Source organism: Arvicanthis niloticus, chromosome 13, assembly GCF_011762505.2.
Source record: "Arvicanthis niloticus isolate mArvNil1 chromosome 13, mArvNil1.pat.X, whole genome shotgun sequence".
Lineage (NCBI taxonomy): Eukaryota > Metazoa > Chordata > Mammalia > Rodentia > Muridae > Arvicanthis > Arvicanthis niloticus.
In genome coordinates, this window is record NC_047670.1 from 26,024,067 (window position 1) to 26,044,204 (window position 20,138).

General features: G+C 34.2%; 1 protein-coding gene across 1 annotated transcript in view; it reads right to left on the minus strand.

Moving 5' to 3' along the window:
* Window positions 1-20,138, minus strand: part of Csmd3 (CUB and Sushi multiple domains 3) — a 942,208-nt gene that overhangs the window by 393,093 nt on the left and 528,977 nt on the right. The window contains 1 exon segment of the mRNA XM_076912208.1: window positions 3,984-4,166. Within this exon segment, the coding sequence (XP_076768323.1) occupies window positions 3,984-4,166 (183 nt within the window).

Genomic DNA, 20,138 nt, shown 5'->3' on the forward strand with positions numbered 1-20,138 from the left:
TGTCTCTGTCTCTTTCTCTCCTCACTCTTACACAAAGTGTGTACATATAAAGAATTTTAAAGTCTCTATATAGGGCATATTTAAGGTATATAAACATATATGTGCATATGGGGTATGTTTGTATGTATAGTTTTGAGACAATTTTTCAGAATATAGATCAAGATGACTTAGGATTATTCATTTTCTTGCTTTAGTCCAAGTATTTAGGTTAGAGACACCACTACAATTGGTTCCTTATTTAAATAATATATAAACATTTAAATCTAATACACATAATTATACTCTTCATTTAAACCCCCAACATAATATATACAACTGTAAGTTAACATTTAAAATTGTATTCTAAAATATAATTTAGTGATGACTGTCTTTTGATTATTTACATGGGATATTTTTAATGAGTTTATAAGACTATTAATGTGAGGCTCAAAATAGTATTCAGAATTACTCAAGTAATAGCAATTTGTAGTGAAATATAAAAGGCTGTATTAAAGAATATGTAACCCAACAAGCAAGAAATACTATGATAATTTATTCTTTTAGGTTTCATAAGAAAAATGACACATTATTGTTTTGCTTTCTTCTACTTACAGTGCAGTTGAAGAGTTGATGTTTTCCCATGTGATTATTTATTTAAAGAATCCACTTTACTCACTTCCTTTGAAGAATCCACTTATGAATTCTGCTTCAGTAGTCTTAAGTCACAATACTGTATGTGGTAGTTTGAATGAAAGTTGTCCTCATAGATTGAATGCTGCTTGAGAAGGATTGGGGGATGTGGCCTTTGTGGACTTGGTATGGTTTTGTTGGTACAGGTTTGTCAGCAGGGGCAATGTTTCAGATTTCAATAGTCTCTCTGTCTGCTTCCTACCTGCAACTCACTATGTAAAGCTCTCTACTACTCCAAGGCCATACCTGTCTTTTTTCTGCCATGATAACCATAGAGTAATCCTCTAAATCATCACACAAGCCCCCAAATTAAATGCTTTTTTTTTGCCAGACTTGGCTTGTTCATGGTGTCTCTTCACACAATATAACAGTAACTAAGACAACCTATTTATATAGACAACTAAGAGTTCCTATTTATTTTTTAAAAAATCAATATTAAATCAATATTATTAATTTATTTGAATGTACTACTTAGGATAATCTTTTGGTTACATGTATTTGATTATATACTAAGAGAACTCACATTGCATGTAATTTCACATTTTCTTTACAAGTGTTATGCACCTTTTCTATTTGGAATAATTTTAGATGCAATAAACTTACAGCCTTTGGGCTCAGGCATGTTTTATGTCAGTCTAATGTGAACGCATTTGCTTTTCTTCTCCCCAATCTTTGAAATCATATTTAAAATCAGATTTCACATTTGAGAAGAAAAGTCTATTTTAAAAGTTTCACCATCTCATTTTTTTTTTTGTGATACTCAGGCTTACTATGTAGACTGTTACAAGTAAAAAACAAAGGCTTCTTTCCTCCCCTTCCAAGTACAGAGATTTGCCTTGTACATAGTATGTTCTGACCCTTACTATGTTTTATTTATTTTTTTAGGAATTTTATATATGTGTGCAGTAACATATGATTATATCAACCCTCCAAGCATCCTGCCCATGTTTTCAGAGATTCATCTCTAACATGCCCATCTTAAAGCTTCAATTCCCTTTTTCCTTTATTTTTTTTATTATTTTTCCTGTTTTCCTTTAAGTCTCTCTCTGATTTTGTCTCTGTCACTCTATGTCTCTTTGTGTTTCTGTGTCTCTGTCTCTCTATCCATCTGTCTGTCTGTCTTTCATTGCTCACTGAGTCTAATTAGTGCTTCCCATATGTATATGGGTATAAGGCCATCCAAAAAAGTATGAGCGATGTACCAGTGGCTAATTTCCACAAAGAAGAACAAGTCTTCTTATCCAAACAGCTGTCATCTGTCTTTAGTTCCTTAGTTAGGAGTTGGATCTTGTGAGCTCCTTGATCATTCATGCTGGGATGTGAGCTGTTCTGACCTGAACATGTTTTGTGAGGTAACTATAAATGTTGTGAGTTTATCATTGCAACAGTCATATCCTGTCCAGAGGGAAGTACTCCATAGAAGTCCTCCCTATCCTCTGGATCATCTATACCTTCCATCCCTATCTCTGCATAGTTAAATTGTTCCATTTTCCCACCAATTCCATCCACATCTGGAGTACACACCGACTACTGCCCTCTCTCTTATACACACTGAATCTTGGAAACTTTGATTCTATAACCACTGTTAACAAAATGATTGCTAAATTGGTAAAAGGTAAAGGTGTGTGGTTCCTTTTACATTATTTTCAAATTGATATAAGTTCATATTGCTACACATGATACACACATAGAACAAGAACTGACCAAGCTCACAAACCATAGAACTTCAAGATGTGTAGATTAAATAATGTACACTGCATCTACTGTTTTATCGGTGCAGTGCGATTTTTAGGTAACATCACCTTGTTCACTGTCCTGTTCCCAGAAAAACTGCTTTTAATAGATCAATTAAAATTACTAAAATTACATCATATTTATATATGATTCATAAATTAATATAATATATTCATAATATTTTTTCCATAAGGTATTCTTTTGTTAACTTTAATATTATTGTCTTTTATTGTTTACCTACATTTATGTAAGAATTTTATCTATGTAGTCCTGGCTTATTCATCTACAACTATTTAGGCAAATGCATTTAAAATTAACCATTGCCTGTGCCTAGAAATTAGATACAGTATTTTATCACTTACTGGATTATTTGGCTTAGTTGAGAATAGTTAAAGATATCCAATGGTGGCACATGCCTATAATTCTAGCACACAGGAGAATCACTGCAAATGAGAGCCTATCTGGTGCTATGGAGAACATGCAGGCCATCCAGGTGGGCATATGAGACCCCATTTCAAACAAAACAAAATTCAAGAATTTTTCAAATTGCCTTCAGGGAATGATAGTCATGTCATTTTTATTATGTATTCTAGCATCTGACAAAATATTGTCAATTGCTTTTTCATTTTCTGACTGGGGTGTAGCTCAAAAAAGAGCACTTATGCAGCAGAGCCAAAGCTTTGGATGAGATCTCTTGCACCAAATGTTTTCTTTCATTGTTGGTGTGATTTATCAAATAATAGGTTTTCCATTATGAAACCAATATTATCTTTTTGGAAGAATGCTTAGAATAAAAGATCATCAATTAAAATATTTTAAGGACTTCCAAGCTTTATAGGGAATAAACAGATTAAAATCAGCTCCTCTAATGTATTTTATTCTTTTGCAAAAAGAACTGAACAGGTGACCTTCATTATGAATAACTGGCCTCTTCCACACAGTCCCTTAGAAATGTACCTTTCCTCTGAAAGATACTGTAATATAATGATGACTATTTACTTGACCATAAAAGTATATCAATAGATAATCTTCATGTTCAGTTTGTATTAAGTTGAAAATTTAATGTATTTTGAAAAATATGTTTTTATAATCCTAACATTTTATACAAAATAAATAGTAATGGATTTTATGCTGTGAACTCTATGCCCTACCATGAACACCCTCATTCAAAAATAAATAATAGCATTTACATAAAAGAGAAGCCTTAAATATTTTACTAAGTATGATTATGAATAAGCATGTTTTATATTGTGAAAAAATGGGCTTATTAGAATTATCTATGATGTCTAATTTCCATAAGAAATGTACCGTGTATAAAGCACAAAATGCTACCCACTTGTTAGAAGAATGCACATAATATATGTTTTTTGCAATAGCCAAGTGAACTCTGTTAACTTTATTTAAATCTGTAATAAATTTTATAATTCAGCATAAACACACATGTTAAAGATAGTATCACAAAGTGCTCCTCATTCAAAAATAATTACTTGGTTCCAGCTCTTTGCAATTAATTACAAAAGCAATTATATGCAAGGACAGGGTAACATATGCCATCTAGAAGCAAAGCATTTGGTACTCACAGATACAGATGGGTATATTTGCAGACCATTGGTTATTCTCTTGACAAACAATGGATTTCTCTCCAATTAATTCAAACCCAAACTGGCATTCAAACCTTAAAACATCACGATTAGAAAAACCATCGCCTTCTCTAATTCCATATAAAGGTGTGCCAGGATCGCCACAACTTTCTTTCTCAATTTCTAGAAAATAAAAGATAAAACTTAACTTTTAGGTTGCATATGTATTATACCTGCATTACAAATGTTCTTAATGTATACTTTTAATGTGATGATATTTCAAAGCAAGAGCATAGGTTCATTTTTCTTTTTCAATTTTATTCCTGTTGTTCCACTATTGTAGATTGGATTTGATAGTGGTTATTTGTGGATAAAATCATGCATGTAAACAGATGCTTGCATTTCTTTTCTTTACTAGAGTAGCATCTGGATTTATTATAACTAATTAAGGTGACAGAGATAAGTACTTTAACAGAAGAGTATGACAAGATTTAGATGTTCTGTGTGTATTACAGATTATATATATATTCCCACTTGCATTTCTTCTAAATATTGATTTTTTCCTGATCATTTGTGAATTATACAAGAAATTATGGTCAAAGAATGAAGAAGCATTGTCTACCTTCTGTAATGAATGGAAAGTCATTCCTCAAGAATGATCTTTTAGGTAATTTTTAGTTATCTGTTGAAAAACACAAATTACTATTGTGGTTGGGCTCATTAGTAGTTGTCTTCAAACATAATATATTTTGCATTAATCCTTATTTTAACATGAATTTTACAAGATAGACATACACACACATATATTTACATATCAAGTATAATCTCTGTAATGCTTCTGTACATATATGCATAAAGCAATATCTAAATTAGGTATAACAAAGATATTTTCAAAATTATTTTATATTAAAAGTACTGAATTTTTTTTAAACATTTTGCTTCTCTAGTAATGGTCAAAAATAGGTTCCCAGTGCCTGCCTGCTGGCTGTTATCACTTGAAACTTCAGTTGCAGGGAATCTGATAATTTCCTCAAGCCTTTACAGGCACCATGTACACACATAGCATAAATACATGCATACAAATAAAACATTAATATATACAAAATAAAATATGCTTTTTAAAAAGAGTAGAAAGAAAAATTAAACAACAAGCAGCTGACTGAATCTGACTGAATGGACTAAAGTCAGGGAATCCTGTGGTTGGATTAGGAAAAGGCTGAAGATGCTGAGGAAGATGCTGACTCCATAAGAAGACCAGCAGTCTTAACTAACCCAGACTCCAGAGATATCCCAGACACTGAGACACCAACAGGCAGCATACATCAGCTGATATGAGGCCTCCAACACATATATAGCAGAGGACTGCCTGGCCTGGCTTCACTGGGAGAAAAAAGCCTAATCCTGTGGAGTCATGAGGCCCAAGGAAGTGGGGAGGTCTGGCAGAGATGGGGGACATCCTCTTGGAAACAGGCAGAGAAGAGGAATGGGATGAGGAACTGTGGGAAGGCTGACCAGGAGGTGGGTAACAATTGAACTGTAAAAAAAAAAAAATAATAATAAAAACAAAACAAAAACAACAAAAATGTATAACATCTCCTGCATCCAATATTTACACATTCAACAATTATTACTTTTTCTGGAATTTATCTGTTGTGAATTTTTCCAGTGTTTTTTTTTTTTATCCAAGATTTTATACTTCTTGTAAAATATGTAAAAGTAGAAACATCTTTGAATATGAAACGTCTTTGAATATGTAAAAATCTTTTTACATGAACTACCTTTTTTCTATAAGTAGCATACAATATATTGAGTTTTATTATCCTTTTACTGTGATGAAAAATCCTATCTTAACCAAAGAATTCTAATTCAAAGAGTTGTCCTTGAAAACTGTAAGTCCATAGAAGAAGCCCCAAGTGCTTATTATTCCTCTAAATCACTAAAATCCACAGATTTTTCTTAAACTGTAAGTCCTTAGAAGACACCCCAAGTGCTTATTATTCCTCTAAACCACTAAAATCCACAGATTTTCCTTAATGCCATCACCATATATTATTATTATTCCTAATTGTATTCCTAATTTTATGAACAGAAAGAACAACTTCTATATATTAGAAGTCATATTAAGATGTTAAAAGAATAGCAGAAATGTTACATGATTTCACCTAGTACTATGACAAATTGTCAAAATCTTCCTAGTTTTTTCTGGTGATGACAGTACATACCTGTCCTCTCATTATTTGAGGGGCAGAGGAAAAAAGAATCAGTTCAAGCTTTCATGACTACACTATAAGTTTGAGGCTACTAAGGACCATACCTAAACATAATAAAAACAATTTACCGCAAACCAACAGCCAATATAAAATTAAATGGAGACATACTTGAAGCAATCCTACTAAAATCAAGGACAAGGATGCCCACTCTCCCCATATCTATTCAGTATAGTACTTGAAGTGCTAGCTACAACAGTAAGACAACAAAAAGAGATCAAAAGGATACAAATTGGCAAAGAAGAAATAAAGGTATCACTATTTGCATATGATATGATAGTATACATAAATGACGCCCAAAACTCTACCAGAGAACTTCTCCAGCTGATAAACAATTTCAGCACAGTGGCTGGATATAAAATTAACTCAAATAAATCAGTAGCTTTCCTTTATACAAATGATAAACTGGCTGACAGAGAAATTAGGGAAACAACTCCTTTCACAATAGCCATAAATAATATAAAATATCTTAGGGTAACTCTAACCAAACAAGTGAAAGACCTGTATGACAATAACTTCTATTCTCTCAAGAAGGAAATTGAAGATCTCAGAAATGGAAAGATTGTCCATGCTCATGGATTGGTAGAATCAATATAGTAAAAATGGCCATCCTACCAAAGGCAATCTACAGATTTGTGGAGAGCCTACAAAAGGCAGCTATCATCCTTGCAGCCATCTTGACCCATATTCCCTGACAAGAGACTTGATTACAATAGCCTACAACAGCTGAGCACACTCTGATAACATCTTGTTTTAGATACCCGGGATTTTCCCTTGGGTGTGTGAGACTTAAAGGTGTGTGACTTAAGGGCATGACTTAGAGATCAGATTTAAAGACAAGACCCAAGGGTTAAAGAGTTAAAGGCGTGGCTTAGAAGTGAGACATAAAAGGCGAGAGGCAGACAGAAGAAATTATTATTAGGTATTAGGTACTTGGCACTTGAAGGAAGAACTTGGAATTAGGTAGTAGGCACTTGAGACTTGAGACAGGCAACTAGGAATTAAACACTTGGAATTAGAAACTTGAACTTGGAGGCACTAGGGACTAGGAACTAGGGACTAGGAACTTGAGACTTGGAACTTGGACTAGGAACTAGGGACTTGGAGAGAAGAGAGACTGAAGAATAAATAGGATTGAATCACACTCTGTCTGGTCTCCATTCTTCAAGTCTGTCCTCACTTCCTCTCTTGCTGAACCCCTACCCACAGACTGGAGCAGCTTGAGGCAGTGTGGGTTCTAACAGTTTAGCCTCCAAGGCTGTTGGCAGTGTGGGTTCCAACACTGACAGAGCAGTCCCCCCGATTGGCCCCCAAACTTGGGGTAGCTTGGGCCGCAACACAGATTCAATGCAATCCCCATCAAAATCCCAAAACAATTCTTCAAAGACATGGAAAAATTAATTCTTAAATTTATCTGAAAAGGAAAACAAAAAAACAAAATAGAGATTACAATTCTTAACAATAAAAGAAATGCTGGAGAAATTAACATCCCAAATCTCAAGCTTTTCTACAGAGCAATAGTGATTAAAACCTGCATGGTATTGGTACAGAGATAGACAGGTTGATCAATGGAATAGAAATGAAGACCAAGAAGTAAAACCATACACTTACAGACACTTGATCTTTGACAAAGAATCTAAAAATATACAATGGGAAAAAGAAAGCATCTTCAATAAATGATGCTAGTCTAACTGGTTGTATGTAGAAAAATAAAAATAGACTCATATTTGTCACCTTGCACAAAGCTTACTTCCAAGTGGATCAAGGACCTCAACATAAAACCAGATACACTGAATCTAATAGAAGAGAAAGTGGGAAAGAGCCTTGAACTCATTGCCACAGGGGGAAATTTCCTAAACAGAACTCAAATGGTTCATGCTCTAAGATCAAGAACTGATAAATGGGACCTCATGAAACTGGAAAGCTTCTGTAAGGCAAAGGACATAGTCAAGAAGACAAATTGGCAACCTACAGATGGGAAAACAATCTTCACTAACCCCACATATGATAGAGGGGTAATAGCCAAAATATATAAAAAACTCAAGAAGATAACCACCAAAAAAATCAAACAACCCAGTCAAAAAATGGGGTAGAGAACTAAACCGAGAATTCATAACAAAGGAATATCAAATGGCTAAGAGGCACCTAAAGAAATGTTAAAGTCCTTAGTGATCAGAAAAATGTAAATCAAAAGCCACTGCTATATATGATACCATCTACAATCCAACCCTCCCCCCCCAAATCATTCTAATTCTTAATATTGTTTAATTGTGCTTACTAGACTAGTTTCCTTTATTTACACTTGTAAAGTTTTACAATCATATTAGCCTGTCAAAGGATTGGCTCAACTATCTTTGACAATTTTTGATCAATTCTATTGTTTTAATTTAGACATATTTTCTTTATACTTCTACCTTTGCTTCTTTTAGACCACTTTTATTTCTACATTTGTGAAGAAATTTTCTAGAGAATCCATATTTTTAGGTCTTGTAGTTTTGTAAAAGTAAAATAAGTTGCCTCTCAATTTTCTTCTACATACTACATGAATACAAAAATTAATTGTTCCTTCTAAATACTCTGTTTTCATTTTGAATGATTATTTTACATATAATTTGGGAATTTAAATCTTTTCAGTTGTCACTTCTCTTTATTTGTTGTGCTGTTATTATTCATTCTTTGAGAGTATCATATAAAATGTATTGACCACATTTACTGCTTCAACCAATTCTTCCCATACTGTAACTCTATCCCCACCCCCCTGCTACCCAAAAACATTGTGTCTAATTTTTGTTTTATCCATCAAGACCAATTTGTACTGCCAAAGTAGTCTTGTGTGTGTGTGTTTTATTTAGAAAATGATTGGCTTATCAGGGCCTAAAGTCTCAGAGAACAGTGTCTCCCCATCTCCCAGTAGGTAACAATTGCTGATAGATCAACAGCTACAATGCAAAATGTCTGATCAATTCCCATCTTTATGCTAGGAACAGGATTCTATTGGGCATCTACAGGTTTTCTGCTTGCTGGTCAAACCACTGAAAGTTTATATGGTAAGGTGGTCTGTTATATCCAGAAGATATCTACACTCTTTTTCCTTCTTCAGTGATCTTCAAGTCTTGGGAGGGATGATCCATGAATGTGTTCTCTTTAAGGTTGAGCTTTCTGCTGTGACTGATTTTTCACACCTTGGCCAGTTGTGAGTCACTGTGTTAACCACAATCTACCACAAATACAAGCTTCTCAAATTAGGGATAGAAGATGCAGTGATCTACAAGTAAAGCAATTTATCATTAGAAAACAAAATAATATTCAGTCTATTTTGTAGAATAATAGTACTTGGTTCTCCCCAGAACCTATGGCTTCTCTAGCCACGTAGTAGTCACCCAATAACAGAGAACATTATGCATTTCATTTTGTGGTATGGCACTTAGTTCCAATAAAAAAGTGGTTGATTATGCCCATGATACTACTGTACCATAATATCAGGAAGGATTACGAGCTGGGCCCAACTGATGTTTATTTTTCTCCTCAGGTCTCTTCATAGCAACTTCCAGAACTTTGAAAGCTAGTCAGTATGGATGAAAATTCCAGGTCTATACAAACATGATTTTGTCATATTCTATGTTGCAACTACACAATTTCTTCCAGAACAATGCCATACCATCAAGTTTTGGACAATAGCAAACAACAATGGCAATAATAAGAAATGTTTGCAGATCTATTTTTATTCATTTTAATACTATTTTATTTAATTCAAAGTACGTTTGTTTACATATAACTGGATGAATCAATAGTTCAATATTTATCTCATTACAATGAAACTTGTTAATGTGCCTAATTATTTTTGTATGGTTACATTGATACACTTAAAATAATTAAAATAAAATAAATATATAAATGTCCAACAATGAATGTATATGATAGAATATTTCATTAAGGTTATAGAAAGTTTCTATCATATTTTTTCAAAGTTTATTTTAATTATTTTAATAATCTTCTGTTAATTCATATTTTACCATATGTTTTATATTCTCTATGGTGGCAATAAAGACTAACTCACAAAAACACATTATTGTAAGGATCCTGTGCTACCTAGCATTCTGTAGACATAATTGTGAAGCTCTCATGTTGGTTGACTTGAGTCTAAAAGACAGTGTAATGTGGTACTTCTTATTCTCCATCTTTGTCCTCTAGGAATGGTTATGTCCCACTATACATCCAAGATTACCTCAAACATCCATCTCTATAAAGTTGTCCTCTAAATATTAAGTGGAATAAGTACAACATTTTGTAAGTTTTCTTAAGCCCTGAACATGCTTAACTAGTGTATTAGTTTTTCTTCACCTGCTGTGATAATACAATGTATAAGTCAACTTCAGTATGATCGGGTTTATTTCATCTTTCAAGTCTCTGTTCAAAGTACATCCTTGGGAAGTTATTCTCATTTGCTTTATGTTATTCTAATAAACACCATAACTGACATCATTATGTGAATAAAAACGTTTATTTTATCATATAAGGTACAGCTCATAATCATGGGAAGTAAGGACAGGAGTTCAAAAAGAAACATGGAAACAGGAAATGAATCAGAATATATATATATATATATATATATATATATATATATATATATATATATATACATAGGGATGCTTACTGGCTTGCTCTCTGTGGCTAGTGCAGGTCACATTCGTATATAATCCTTGGCAAGGAGTCCAGGGGAGGCCCTATTTACAGTGGGTTATACATTCCTATATAACTCTTTAATTAAGAAAATATCTTACAGACATGCCAGTATGCCAATATGATGAAGCCAATCCTTGTACTGAAGATCCTCTCTTCCAAGTGACTCCAATTTGGGTCAAGTTGACAAAATAAAATGCCCACAGACAAGCTCATTGAGCAATAATATAGGGGCAGTTTTTTCCAATGAAGTTCTCTCTCAAGTGTTACAAATGTACAAAACCACCACACTTCACATTAATATATCCTTGTCTTATTCAGGATATGTCTTACTGATTAAATAAATAAATAAATAAATATCACCAAAAAAACAATTCAAAACAAGAATTTAGTTACCTTTCCAATGTGTCTAGGTTTTAATATTTCATAACAATCTCATTTCACAGAGTGTCAAAAAGGACTGGGATTTATTTCATTAATAAATGGTGTTACCACTAGGAATCATGTAAGTATCCATGAATTACTTACAACTAAATTTGTAAGGCACAAAGTGAGTATCCAGTCCCCATAACCAGAGGCAGGCAGCATAGGATAGAAACTATTTCTTACTTTCTTTCCACATTTTGAAGGCAGAGAAAAAAAAGCAGAATGTGTGAGAGAGAGATGAGAGAGAGACAGAGAGAGAGAGAGACAGAGAGACAGAGACAGAGAGACAGAGACAGAGAGAGAGATTGAGAGAGAGACAGAGAGACAGAGAGACAGAGACAGAGACAGAAAGAGTCAGAGAGAGGTGGGAGCTACAATGAGGTTGGGAGATCAGAGGCAATATGAGGAGAACACTCTGAATATAGTATAATGAAAGCAATATTGGGAATACTTTTAAATGGCTGAAGCTGAAATTTGTGGAAATGGCCCTTTCAGCACATTTTTTTAAAAAGTTTTTTAGTCACCAAGTTAACTTTGATCCTTGATGCCTAAAGTAATGTACTCCAGCCTTAAATCAATCAGATTTTCTACCAAAGAGTAACATCAGACCTCAAGGTGACATAGAACCACACATTGAACCTACACTAACTTGACAACAGTTGACACGGTAATTCAAATATTTCACAGAGAAGCCATGTAGGTTAAAAGCAACTGATCTGTAAAAGTTTCAGTTTTGCTGATTCTTAACGTTAAGAAGTCTCCTGGGAATCTCATTACCTCAGGACGTGGGCTGCCAAGGTTGAGAAATACAAAGCCACACAGCTAGAAAGACCTTGTGAGTTCAACTAGGTTTTCCTGTCCAGTATCTCAGACAAATGAGACCTCATTCAAAATTTAAAGAGTTAGAGAAGGAAATCCAAAACTGCCTGGGAAAACTAACACAGAGTGTGTGTGAAATAATATAAGTACTAGTTGCTTTACATTCATTATGAAAACATCAGCATCGCAAAATCCTTCAGGTTAGGTACAAAAGCTCAATAAAACTAAATGGAAATTTCAAAATGGAGGCAAATTTACTCTGAGACTAAGCTTGCAATATTCACAGAGCTGGTATAGAACCCAACCAGTTGTCCAAATCAGATACTCTCTTGAGTTAAAGGATCAGGGGGAATTTAATTGATGCTCACTGGTTAAATATATTTCATTTTAAGATTATTAAACCTCTATATTTGGCAAAATTAGGTTCTCTTTTACAAATGCAACATGCTTGAGTAAGTATACATAGTGATGGCATGTTGTATATTTGAATATTTTGACTTCAAGGAAATGATCCATATCTCTCTCTCTCTCTCTCTCTCTCTCTCTCTCTCTCTCTCTCTCACAGACACACACACATATGTATATATTCATATACAATCTGATTTAATAGTATATACTAGATACATATATCAAAACATCAGCTGATATTTCACAAAGCTGTACAATTTTATGTATTAAAGATAATAATAATTTATAAATAGTGAATTTTAATTTAATCTATATGTTTTATTACTTGAGTTATCATTAATGTATGTTGCATAAGGTGTTGCTAATTTTTTCTTTAAAACCATCTTCACTTCATCGTTTTTAGAGCTGAGATGACATATTTAGAGGCCCTCAGAATCCCTTCGTGCACTGTCCATGAACATCTGTAAGGACCTAATTTTCTTTCATATATACAGAGTATAAAATTTATTTTACATAGAACTTTATTTCAACACTCTGATATTCAGACTTTCTTCTAAAAATGATATCCCCAGGGCTTTTATTCAAGACTAAACTTAGCAATTCTAAGGTCAGCCTGTCCTGTCTCAGTAGAATACATTGGAGTGTAAGAAGGCAGGGCTAGTATTATTCTGGCTGACACTTTGTATTTTCTAAACCAATGAAAGAAAACAAGATATAATCATAAAATTGAATATTATTAATGAAATATTTCTTAAAACTTAACAGTAGGCAGAAATACACCACAATGTAACAACTCTGAAAGGAAGACATTATGTTCCAATCTGAACTTCTCAACTTTGTAATTTTATTTTATGTATTTCATGTACAATTTAGTGTAATGTGGTTTGCAATAAACTTTTTAAAAAGAAAATCATAATCACACTATGCATGTTCTATAGTAGATGGAATTTAAAATCTACAGTTATTAAATTTATAATATAACTAACACACTTTAGGTCCATGTTTATTACGACCCACAAATTATATTTGAGACTATTGCCACAGGTAGGGTCTGGTATCTTTTAATATCCCAGAATATGTCACTTTGATAGGTCAATTATTTTGAATTTAAAGTACGGGAGAAAAAGCAGGTGCAGAGGGCTTAGTGGCTTTTACACTGAAAGATAAATCATAAAGATTTTTTTTTGTGTACAGCAAAGACTCCTCATCCCAGGAAGACAAGAGTAAGGTTTCTGTTAGGAGCTTGGGATCTATGTGAGGCAAAGGTACAAGGAAGTTACTAAGTTAAGTATCATCTTCCAGTAGAATTTCCTCACCTGTTACTATGCCCCCATAGGATGTGGCCCTTGTCAAGCCCCCCAGTGTTACCATTCCTTCTCAGAGTTGCTGTTCCTTTGTCTAGCAAGTATTTAAAACTTCTACTTTCTATACCTTTTCAAATATTTGGTTGTGTGTGTGTGTGTGTGTGTGTGTGTGTGTGTGTGTGAGGACTTCTAATATTTTAAAATAACACAGCTTATAAATGCTGTCAACAGTCAAATAAAAAATAAGTCAAAACCTTTTTGAAAATAACGTGGAGGTATTTTTAAGAAAAAAAAGAGAATGGCTAATTCCTTTAGGAGAAAGTATAAATATTTAAAAAACTAAAACTAATTCGTAAATCAAGTACTAGTTCTATCTATTTTAAATCATGGGAAATACTATAATTCAAATTGTTAAAGACTGACTTATGAATTTACAAAGCCACTCCTGTAACTCACCTCTAGGCAATATCTTTAGCATAGTATCTACAGTTTATATTTTGAAGGTCCTTCAAGAGAACACTCAAGCATTACTCCTAGGTTTGGTTATAGAAAACCTGGGTTCAGAAAACACAGAGAAATGTTCAAGAGTAGGTTAATTTTACAAACTTTCCATCAATGAACCCAGTGATTCAGCTCACTCTAGATCATTTTACAGTTATTTTTTCAGGTTGGATGTTCCTATTTGTATAGCAAGTCATTTATCCATTCATCAAATCATGTGTGTCCTCTCCAATAAATTTTCTGAAATTTTACAGTGTTCCAAATTTTGAAACTATATAAGTGTATAAAGAACGTACTAGAAATAAATGCACAGATAGGCATTTAAAAGTACGGTAGGTAAGTATATTGGTTAGGTAGTAGATCTAGTAGACACACAGTGTTAAGGTATTAAATGAAGAGTTTTATGTAGGAGTGAGAATCAGAGGCTGGGGAGATGAATAAGCAGAAACATGCTTGCTGCATCATCTTGAGTACCAGACTATGGTTCCAGATTGCAACTACATAGTCTAGGGAAACTGACATTCTTTTTGCCTTCCTTTCCTTCCTTTGTTCCTTCCTTCCTTTCCTTTCTTTTTTGCTTTTTATGTCCAGTGCATACATATGTGCAGAAACATGCACATGAAAAAATAAATACATAAGTAGATTAACTAATTAATAAATAAAATCTTAAGAAAGTAAGAAAATAAAAATGAATAGAATTTTAAATAGATACAAATTTCATGGATTTTCATCATAGTATATTAAATGTTGTATGGTTGTAGTTTGCAACATTTTAGATGGAAGGGGCTCTTCTATAAAAGAAATGATATTATGAAACAAAAGAAGAAGTTTGGAAAGAGACAATGTCTAATACTGAAGTTCTAGACAGCTGAGAATACATAGGGTGACTCAGGAACACTCTGTAGGGACTTTGACTATTCTGAGTGGACAGTAGCTATTCCCAAAGCACTCCAGATGTATTCACCAAACCAATTGCACATATCAATAGTCACACAGCCCTCATGTGGAATGAAATAAACAAGGTATATAGTCAATTAAGGAGACATGACCCTGATTCTCTTAGGAGATTACAGCCGAATGACAGCCAGTCACATGAAAGTATGAGGGAGCACTCCGGTTTGTAAGGATACTCCACATAGCATTGTTCTTCCGCAACCTCACTTAACCCATCCATTTTTTAAACATTTTCTTTTGAAGTACCTTGAGTGAAAGAACAAAGTGAAATATAGATTTTTGTCTAAATCTCTGTAGCTAACTGTTTAAAAGAGTTTGCAAGCAAGGGGAGATCAATATTTTCTGAACTATAATAGCAATCAAAGTAAATGGATTTTTTCTTTCGAAAGAATGATTCCTGCTAGCAGCCCAACAGCTGCCATCAAAAACTTCAAAACACCGTTGCTCTTACGGTGTCTACCATATGGTAGAAGTACTTATAATTATTTGAGGGCATAGCTTTGTATATCTATAAAGCAGGGAAGAAAAATCGGCAACTCTTACTCATGATTATCAAAGACCACATAGAGAAAAGCCAGAGTGCACAAATTGAACGGATACGCTCTTTGGCTTTTAAATATAAGCTTGTTTAAATAGTAGTAGCTGTTATAAAATAAAATTCCAAGACTACACAATTCTGACAATTAAATCAATAGTCACTGGATTCCATACATACTGAGGTACTGGACAGATTAATCTTTTCTCAAAGAAATAGTAATAGTGTTCTTTCTTCTTTACTTTTACTCTACTTTTACTTTTGATTGGACATTCTAACCAAAAGATCATAAAGAGAAAGAGTTAATTTTGATTTATAGGATTTTGCCAACAACATCAAAGAAACCTTGTTAGCTGAATTGTATCCCGGACGACTACACTTCTGCCAACTTCCTTTTTCTTTTCTTTTCTTTTTTCTTTTTTTTTTTTTTTTTCATTAATTTACTTAGTCACTGAACATTTCCATCACAACTCCTCTTGCGTTTTCCTGGTCCATGCCCCCCAACATACAGTTCCTTCCCACAAGTCTCAGGGATTAGGTACATCTTTTTCTACTAAGGCCTGACCAGGCAGACCTCTGCTATATTTGTACCAGGAGCCTCAGACTGGTTGTTTATGCTTCTGGTTGGTGGCTCAGTCTCTGGGAGCTCCCTAGGGTCTGGGTTAGTTGAGACTGCTGGTCTTTTTATAAGGTTGCTCTCCCATTCAGCTTCTTAGTGTTTTGTTTTTTTATTTTATTCGATATCTTATTACATTTCAAATGTTATCCCCTTTCCTGGTTCCTCCCCCTGAACCTCCCTATCCCATCCTCTCTTCCCTACTTCTATGAGGTGTTCCTTCCAACCAACCACCCACTCCAGCCTCCCCACCCTTGAACTCCCCTAAACTGGGTCATCGAGCCTTCATAGGGTCAAGGGCCTCTTTTTCCATTGATGTGCAACAAGGGCATCCTCTGCTACATGTGCTGCTGGATCCATGGGTCCCTCCATGTGTACTCCTTGATTGGTGGTTTAGTCCCTGCGAGCTCTGAGGCACCTGGTTGATTGATATTATTGTTCTTCCTATGGGATTGCAGACTCCTTCAGCTCCTTCAGTCCTTCCTATAACTCCTCAATTGGGGTCCCCATGCTCAGTTCAATGGTTGGTTATGAGCATGCCCCTCTGTGTTTGTCAGGCTCTCGCAGAGCCTTTCAGGAGATGGCTATATCGGGCTCCTGTCAGCATGCACTTCTTGGCATCCAGAACAGTGTCTGTATTTGGTGACTTGTTTGGCATGGATCCCTAGTTGGGGCAGCTTAGAGTTCTCCCTTGAGGCTGTATTGACTGATCAGGTATCCCCAAGCATCCAGCCATTATACCTCTCTCGCACAGCAACCATCATTGTATCACACCTGCCTGGGTTTATCTTTATGTCAGCTGTGACGGATCAAGCTTATATATTGTAAGACTTTACTGACTATATCTAACTTCTCAGGTCCCAGACCTGAAGTTTTTTTTTATATCTAATTCTCCATCATCTTTATTTTTCTATATACTGTATCATTATAAAAACAACTGATTCAAAAAACTTATAAGAACAACCTAAAGTTTTAATTTACAGTATCATATTACTTCTAGAAAATTATACAATCAACTGCTAAAATGTTCTTTTTCCCTTCATTGAAAGTGTATTTCTTTTTATCTGAATTGCAGTTTCCCTTTCTTTACTCCTCCCACTTCTTCCCCATCTATTTTCCCTCCAGATCCATTCTTTTTCTATCTCTCATTAGAAAACAACAGGCTTCTAAGAGAGGAGAGCAGAGAAAAACAAAACAAAATAAAATAAAATTCAATAAGATTTAAAAAATGATCAAATTGAAGTTAAACAAGGCAAACCAGCAGGAAAAAAAAAAAAACAAAAAACAAAAAAAAACAGCCCAAGGGAAGACCAGAGTACCAAAGTACGGAGATAACCACTCTGTTCAAACTGATCCTGTAAGATATTACATTTTCCTTCAGCATTGCTGTATTATATATAGATATAATTATATTGCTTCTTTCATTTACATGTTTTTATTTATTTCCTGTGACTTTAACATACTGTTAAATATAATAACTGTGCTGTTTTCATATTTATACTACTATGCCCATACCTATATAAATAAATAAATATTAGTATGCACAGTAGCACACACCTGTAATCCCACTAGTCATGAGCCTGTGGCTGTGTGATCACAATTTTGAAGCAAAACTTATATGAATATGTAGGAAAACACTGTCTCATATAAAAAATTAAAAAAAAAATTGGAGGAGATTCTAGCTCAATCAGTACTGATTTTTTCTGATCATAATGTCTTTGGTTCATAGAATGTTTAATGTCTATATGTATAATGTAAATATAACTTAGGTTAGCACTTATAATGTTCTAGGTGTCATAAAATGCAATAAACATTACAGAATATATGTCATCAGGCAACTCTCAGTCCTGGAAGAATATTGTGGCAATACAGCTTCAAATTCTCCATTCACTAAAATAATGTTTACTCAGCTGTTTAAAAATTTTCAGTGTCCCATTAATAAATATAAATTTGACATTTATAGTAATTGTTCACAGATTTTTCTAAGACTACTTGACCCCAAAATCATTTGTTCACAGTTTCTCTTTTGCTTGCTTCCATGTAAGACTCTTGACAGTGATTATTGAGTTTTGACTAGGGATTACTGGGGAAAAAAGAGACATGATTAATAGACAAAGACATTATAATAAAGATTTAGTTTTTTTCACGACTAGCCATTTAGTTCAACACAAAATATGATTTGGAAATAAGACTCTTCTCACCTCTTTTTAGCAGAGAATTTCACTATTGGCAAATGGCTATTAAAATTTTTTCCCAAGTATCTAGATTTTATTTTCAAATGTTAAATATACCTCTTGCTATTCTTAAAAGTTAATATTGTTTGTTCATATATCCCTAAGCCAGCTATTTGAAATATAGTCCTAAATGTAGATAGTACACCATCTCCCTTTTTATGAGAGAAGGAAGGGAGCTTTTAAAATGTGATAGTTTATTTAATAAAATCCTGAGGGCTTCTTATATTTTTAGACTTAAGCCGAGGTATCTTAAGTATAGGTAAAATTTAATATTATATGTAATAACTACACAAACTTCTCTTAGTTGAATATTTATTGTTTTAAAATATCATTTAATAACATGTATATTATGAGACATTTTCATTGCCTCTTATGAAAGATAAAATGTAACTCTATCTTGCAAAATCTTCAGTAAGTCATTCAAGATGGGACTCACTAGGGGAGACTCTAGCCAAAATACACAACATTGGGGAAAGGGAACTGGAAGAGTCCACCTGCAGTAGATAGACAGGGCCTCAAGTGGAGGGACAGTCCAAATTTCTGACTCAGAACTGTTCCTGTTTAAAGAACTGCAGGGACAAAATGGAGAAGAGGACCAAAGAAAAGGTAGTTCAATGGCCAGCCCAACTTGGGATCCATCTCATGGGAGGCAACCAAAGCCTGACACTATTACCGATGCTATGATGTGCTTACAGAAGGGAGCCTAGCATAGCAGTCCTCTGAGAGAAGTTATCAGCAGCTGACTGAGACAGAAGAAGATACACCCAATCATTGAACTGAATGAAGTCAGGGACCCCATGAATGAGTTAGGGGAAGAACTGAAGAAGCTGAAGAGGAGAGCGACCCCATAGGAAGGCCAGCAGTCTCAACTAGCCCACGACCCAGGGACCTCCCAGAGGACAGAGCCACCGACCAGTAGCATACTCAGGCCAGTCGGAGGCCCCTGGCACAAATATAGCAGTGAAAGGTCAGCCTGGTCAGGCCTTAGGAGAGAAGATGAGCTTAATCCCTGAGAGACTTGAGGCCCAGAAAACTGGGGAGCCTGGTTTTGGGACTGGGGTGAGCACCCTTTTGGAAGCAATGGAGAGGGAGGTATGAATATGGAACTGTGAGAGGTGGAGACCGAGGAGGACAATAACTGGAATGTAAATAAATAAAATAATAAAAATTGAAAATAATAAAGGAAAAATATTGCCAAAACTAAAGTTATTAACCTAGCTATACTAAGTTATCATTTTTGTATCATCTAAAGAAAACAGTATAAAAGGAAAAGAAGTATCATCACACATAGCTTATAGATTTCTCCAAACATAATTTTAACTAGGCACTTATTTAATTTAATATAATAATTTTAGAAGAATTTGATTTAGAAAAGTTTAAATTGTTCCAGCCTTTAAAACCTAAATTTTTC